The sequence below is a fragment of the Calidris pugnax genome, unplaced genomic scaffold (assembly GCF_001431845.1).
Source record: "Calidris pugnax isolate Ruff unplaced genomic scaffold, ASM143184v1 scaffold44, whole genome shotgun sequence".
Classification (NCBI taxonomy): Eukaryota; Metazoa; Chordata; class Aves; order Charadriiformes; family Scolopacidae; genus Calidris; species Calidris pugnax.
In genome coordinates this window covers 2,441,594-2,448,653 of record NW_015094506.1, presented here as the reverse complement: position 1 = coordinate 2,448,653, position 7,060 = coordinate 2,441,594, and the positions used below count along the sequence as shown (strand labels likewise).

The 7,060-nt window shown below is 43.4% G+C and overlaps 1 protein-coding gene across 1 annotated transcript in view; it reads right to left on the bottom strand.

Annotated features, from left to right (window-relative positions):
* Window positions 1-4,607: 4,607 nt before the first annotated feature.
* The window catches only part of RASD2 (RASD family member 2), a 9,269-nt gene continuing 6,816 nt past the window's right edge, over window positions 4,608-7,060 (bottom strand). The window contains exon 3 of the mRNA XM_014964261.1: window positions 4,608-6,922. Within this exon, the coding sequence (XP_014819747.1) occupies window positions 6,393-6,922 (530 nt within the window). The 3' untranslated portion in view covers window positions 4,608-6,392. The remainder of the gene's footprint in view (window positions 6,923-7,060) is intronic.

Sequence of the window (7,060 nt, the reverse complement as noted above, 5' to 3'; positions counted from 1 at the left end):
AATTGTGCAGTTTTTCAGATAAGGTCTCAGTGTGTGAAGGAATTGTTTCTTGGAGTCAGAAATTTCTTCCCCTGCTTGTCATCACCACAACTGTAGAGGTTCTTTTCCATTTTTGCCTTATTTTTTAAACTTCAAAGTATGGACTCAAGACATATTGCTAAAAACAATTTAAAATATTCAGTGCTCTCATGTGTGAATTGGTGCTCTGTGCTAACTGCTGAAAGCTGCATGCTTGTGAGAGGACACTCTATTTGAATAAATGCAGTCCATATGAAATTCCTGCTTCAAGAGCCTGGAGGGAAGGAATGGTCTGGAGAGAGGGAATTTGCTTTCCTCTAGGTCAGAGTGATGTGAGGACAAATATTCAACCTGAAATTTATTTTCATTTATATTCTTTTACTTTGCTACAAAAATGTCCTGAAACAGAGTGAGTGACCTCATCCCTCCTTGTCTTCATTTTTAATCTGAACTAATCTTAGTTATCCATCCCAGCCGAAACACAGGACATATTTGCATAAATCATTCGTCAAATACTTCTGAACAATAAACAAATGTGCAAGAAACTGTTCATAGACAACTCACCAAAGGAGCTGTTTGCTGCAAACAGCAGCAAATCCCTTTGGTCCAGGGATCTTTGCGGAAATGGTCTAAAAAGCAGGGTCTGACATCAGAAGTCCTGTCTCTACTGTTAGTGTTCTGGCTGGAGGGGACCAGTGGACTACCAACCCTCCACTTGGAGGGTTGGGAGCATGCAGCAAGTATAGGAAGCCTAATGAAGTTTCTCTGAAGGAGTCTTGGGATCTGGCTCCATCACAGAAACAAGTTTGGGGGATCAAAATAACCTACTGGCTCAGCCACTCTATCCCACTACCAACCCCGTTACCCCTGTTGGCTATGTACATTTCAGTGTTTTTCCAAATGGGACTTTCGTGACATCTCTTAGAAAATTTGCCAATTGATTCCACTGCCCTAAAGTCTATGCTGCTCTTTTGCCTATGATTTCCTGCTTAATAATCTTGTTCCCACTGAGGTATCCCACTGTCCAACTCTAAAGAAAATGCTATCATCTCAGTTGTCATCTCCACCTTTCAAATACATCTAAGGCTTTTCAGCCAGCCTCTCTCAGGCTTTGTTTGCCTACATGGCACAGTTATTCCTTTCAGACTTTTCTTAAGGCTTACTCAAGTTTAGGCTCACATCCCTCCAGGCTCATAAAATGTTTTTTCTTGCTAGTCCTTGGCCTCCTTCCAAATTGTCAATAACTTTCTAGGAACATGATGCCTGGGACTCAGGACAGTTCTGCATGCTATGGATAGCCAATGATGGTAGGGGCAAGGAAAGGTTGATGATGTTGGCTGATGTTGTCATGAGAGCAAAAGGAAATATTTCTCTGGGAAGTCTCAGGCTCTGACTGTTCCAGATGGCGGTCTGTGAAGACACAGGGAAGAAAGAAGTAGAGCAAGGCTCACAGCTCTAACCAGACCTGAGTACAGAAGTCAGGTTGTGTGTTTCCCATGTCAGGTACTGTGCCAGGAGCAGTGCCCCAGCTTACAATAATATCATGGAAATTACTTTCTTATCTGTTGTAGCATATCCATCCCACGTCTTTACCAGACATATTGAGTGATCTACGAGCTGTGTCTGGCTGGTGGTTTTTGTTTCTCCACATAACAGAAACTGAAGAGAGGAAAACTTCCCATGAGGACTCAGAGGGGAAAGATCTAGGGCACAGCCACTGCTACTCATCTCCCCCCTGCAAATTCTCTGCTCTTTCTGAGTGCAGAAAAAAGGCTGTTGCTATAGAAACCAGTGGGGAAAATGTATATTATATCACGTTTTATATATTTTTCCAAGGAAAGCCTTTAATCTGAGCTTGCCACCATGTATTTTTACAGAAGCAATAATGCTAATAAACCCCCTAAGAGTAATAGTGATTTCAAATCAAATCAAATAATCATCACTTACTTCAAAAACACCTGTGCCTGTAACATTCTGCCCTAGCCAAGACACTGGGACAGGGCTAGCAAGGCAGCCCACAATATGGTACATGACAGGAGGGTAAATTTAAGGCAGCAAAAGGTGTGATGAGAAGTTGGGGGTGAGTCCTACACAGAGGTAAGTGGTGGTTAACATTTGAGGAAGGGCAAAAAAGCTAAATAAAATGTCTTCAGATTTGACTTGTGTGTAGAGAAGGATGAAATAAGGGTGAAAGGTACATTTTGTAGCATACACTCTAACCCACTGAACCCCCTATTGCCATTCTAACTTTGTGAGCCCCATTCTGAAGCTCTTTTCTGCTGCTCTTCTAAAAATTATCTCACCGTTTCCTACTTGCCTTTGTGATAATAACAAGCCCTTCAGACTCCCAAATAATCATACCTATTGCACCCTGGGGTCTCAAGGAGACAATGCTTTTTGTGAGACTGCACCATGAAAGCCTGTCTCTTGTGTTAGGCTGTCCTGGTGGCAGTAGTCCTCCTGGGGATCCTTCAGAACAGAAGCCTAATTTAGTCATCTGGATACCAAACCAGGCTTTGCTCTGCCCTTCCAACCCTCAATTTATTTTTTACTTAATTCACCATGACCACTATTTCCTTCCTGATTTGTACTGACCCTGTGGCTTAATTAGATTTTTGTCTTTATTTATAGTAGGTCCTAAAACGTGTTGACTTGTAATTTTGTCAGGACAAGGACTTTCTTGCTGTGTAGAGCAATGTACAAAATAAATCTCAGCCCTGTCTTGTTCCAGGGCTGTGATTGATCCTTGTCAGTTATATGCCCCTTCTCGTTGTCCTGGAAGTAAGTAAACAAAAAAAATCAGTGAGGCTTTGGAGGTTTTATACGCTGCGTATAGGACAAGGCAGCTATTGGAATAAAGCAACTTAATTATGCCAGGTAAGACCAAATAAAGGCATAGCTGCTTGCAGCATCTTTTCCAGACAGATCCCTTCCTTCAGACTTGTACTTCGTTCAGTGCATTTTCACGACCTCATGGGTTACAGTAAGTGCTGTGTAGGCCCCTTGACTCCCAAGGTGGGAAAAAAAGTAATTTTTCTTTCTACTGCCTCCAAGACTGGACTGTAGGTCTGCTCTTTGCTTCTTTCAGGGTTTCACAGTTTCTGCACGCATGTATTAGCTCTTCCCTGCTCTGTCTTACAGCCAGACAAGTTCAGTAGTCTGCAGGGAAGAAACAACTTCCCTTTCCTCTTCCTACCTTACCTCATGCCCGCTGTGCAGACAGGTAGCTTTGCTCCCTGTTTTCCAGTCCCACCCTTTTCACTGAGCATAATGGCTGCTAACTGTGAATAAACAACTGATACTGTCTGTTTTAGGGCGTGTAAGCACTTCTAAAGCCCAAATAATATATGAATATTAATAGAATGACTAACCATTTAAGAAAAGCAAAAAAAAAAAATATGTCCTCGGGACCGTGATAATCTAAGTTCAAAAGCAATTATCATCAGTAACAAAATGCAGAGAGAAGACTGGGATTACTTTAATGAGATTACCTGCTTATTGCCATTTGTTTCTGTGGGTGACTGTAGTGCTGCTTCACCTTCACTCCCAGCCAGTTTCTGAGATGCTCCTCACCCCGAGCATGGGCAGACCAAACTGAACACTGAAGCTGGGGCTCACTGGCCTTCCCATGGTATCCAGCGTATCTTTGTGAGTATTTTCTCCTTGGTCTTCAGCCTCCTCTACTCCTGCACCCTTGCAGTTACTGCAACATTGTTTTTCAGTACCCTGAGCCTTCATATCCATGGTGGAGAAGGCAGGAGTGAGAAGACAAGGAAGGGTAAGGAAAGCTGGTGTTTTTGTAGAGCTGGAAGGACAGCAGGGAAAATAGTTGTAAGGTCAGTGTTGTCAGGCAGAGGCAGAGGCTTGATGACTATGGAAGCATTTTAAAAATTCAACTTTATCCAGCAGATGAGGGAGAGTGGACATAGGCTCAGTAATGCAGCACATGGGCTATAGTGCAAGGAGTTTTCACTAGCTTCCTGGAGCCCCTTAAGCCAACCAATGACCAGTACACATACCCTTCTCCCTCTGTCTTCAATCCCACCATGTCCCCGTGGTGTGTGAGTGCCAGAGCTTGATCACTGGTACATTCAGCAGTCACACACTGGGGTGGAGAATGTGTAGGGAGGTAGGCTCCTGCTCAGGGACACCAAGAGAGTTGAGAGGCACAGATGGCGAGATGGAAAGACTGCTGAGAGCAACAGTAATGTCTCTGCAGAGACCACATTAAATTGCACTAGGCATAAGCACTCCACCTCTGTTGATGGAGAGAGCGGTTATCTTCTCATGTTGGAGGCAGCATGGGGAAGAATAACTGTCTGCTTCTGCTTGTGAGGATATCTGTACATAGAAGTCAAGGTTCAGATAGATAGATAGAAATATGTAGGTACAGACACAGTTCTGTTCCAGATAGACAAATGTGTAGCCCCTGCTGTCTGGAGAATATAAAAAGCTCTTTCAGAACTTACTGGAGATCTCATCAGGGCTCTCAAACCACAACTCACTTGCCTAGCTGCACTGGCACAACAAAAAGTAGAATCTGCCTCATTATTCTTGGACGAAGTGAAAAAGGACGAGGACACAGCTAATAAATAAAACAGGTTTAATCATAAACGATGTACATATTTATAGATAGGGAAGGGGGCATGGTCTGAAGAGTGCTGCCCTGGCAACAGGAATAAAAGAACAGTGTATTTTACCAGTCAATATACAGTACCAATGAAGGGTGGAGCTGATAAATGAGTATGGGATTTGGAGTCCCAGAGGCTAATTTTTACAGACAACCATCATTCTTGGTTTGCTGTCAAATTATAGCATGAACTAGCTCACAGCTCTACCCAAGATACAGCAAGGTAGCTACAGCCAAAAACAGAATTTGAGGGTGAGGGAGGGACAAGATATCCGAAGGTCATTCTGAGGTATATGTAATGTATATATTCTACTGTTGGTATAGTCTTAGGGCCATGCTTTGCCCACAGTTATGTGTGCACACATCTCGTTCCAGTCAGTGAGAGTGCCAAGCTCACATCGGAGAGAATATATTTGCCTTTGAGAGCATACAGGAGCACACTGAACAACAAAGCCAGAAGCAGAACGGGGAGGGAGGTGAAGACAAGGAAGGCTGAGCTGGACTGAGAAAGGGGAAAAGTGAATAGACAGCCCCAGATTTATGAGTTCAGCCCTGTTTGGGCAGCCAGCTCAAAGCTTCTGATCTGTGGACTTCTGCAGTGCAAAGCTTTCCATCAAGGCAACCTTTATCAGACAACAGGGAAAACGATGAACAAAATGACTAGAGGCATGTTAACGGAAGAAATATGTTGGAGCTGGCTCTACAACTGTTCATTTCTTAATTTTGAAGGAAAACCCAATCCTGCCTCAGAAGTGGTCTAAGCGAACATACAAATCTGGTCAGTCTTGGCTGATACAGGCAGAGGAAGGAACCATTGCTTCAGTGGCCAGCAAGGCAAAGGGTGGCATTTGTACTACAGTATTCAGAGTTGGAGTGGCTGCTTTGAGAAACAATATCACACCAAGCTTGCAAAGCAGTCAAATGTATTGGCTTTTTGCAGAACAAATTCACTTTCAATCAATGTATGTATTAGATAGCTTTACAGATGAAAAACACCTTTCACTGCTGGAAAGTAGACACTGTTTTGATATCAAACTCACTTGCCATCTGATTTTGCAAAGAACCCACCCCCAGACAATAAAAAAAAATCAAATCCCAAATAAAATCTATAATACAAAACAACATTCATGTTGATGTCAAATGACAACTGTCCCAGCAAAGATAAAATCAAGATCTTCCTAATGCAGGTCCCCTCAGAAGCGAGTTAGAGTCATGTGTCCGTATAGAGTCCAGTCCCAATCTTGGGAAACCTCAGTAAGACTCTTGCCCTTTAAAATGCAAGTCCCATTTTTAAAAGGAGTGCTCCACACATGCATGTGCACACACAGACACACAGAGATACACACACGCATACACGTAATCTCCTCTCTCTTAGCACGAGCTGCATGCTGGGTAACTGTTAAAGCCTTTTGTGCATTTTTTACCTACTTTCTTTGTAACGATGAGGTTGAAACTTCTTTACTTCTCAGGTCTGTATTCTTTAAACAAAAAGGGGGATGAAGAGGAACTACATTACAAAGACAGAGTAATGCACTCATATCGCAGGCCTATGATTTTTCCCAGTCATTTACAAGAACGATGTTATTTACATTCGTGACTCAGCAGAACCTGCAGGAAGAGTTATCCTTTTTCCATGTTGGCAGATCTTGATGAACCCCATGAGCCCATTCTGTGCTTCCACAGACCATTTTTCTTTAAGGCACTGCATGTAGACGATGACTTCAGACAGAAGTGCAAGCCTCTTTCACTGGATCGTGCATTTCTCCCTCTCCCTTGACTGGCCTTCCCTGAGAACTTTTGATTTTATATATTTCAGGTCACTGTTGACGCTTGGCCGGCGAGCAAAGGGAGAGATCATGCCGTAGGCATCCATGTCCTTGACTCGGCGCATCCGGAAGGATTTCTGTTGGAAGGTGTCACCATACTGGATGGAGATTTTCCTGTGGAGGGCAGGGCTCATCTCATGAGGTAGCTTGGCCATGCTGAAGAGGACATAGAACATCTCATCCACATTGGTGTTCTTCTTGGCTGAAACTTCAAAGTAAGCACAGTTTTCGTCACTGGAGACAAGGTCCTCGCCTTCATCCGAGCGTACCTTGCGGAAGATTTCACTGTGGTCATTTTTGTTGCCGCAGATCACCATGGGGAGGTCAGCTGATTCCTTGGTCTTGTTCTTCAGGCAGGATTTGACTTCAAGGATCTGTTTCTGGAGCCTTTTCACCTCATCAAAGGATTCTCTGTTGTCCAAGCTGAATACCAGGATGAAAACATCCCCTGCAATCAAAAAAGGATACTGTAATGGCTTGTTGGTTTCAACCTGTGTCAGAGGAGCTAATTTTCAAAAAGCAATAGGTTTTTTTGCCATCTCTTCCCCCCCCCCCCCCCCCTGTTTTTTTTTTTTTTCTTGTCTTG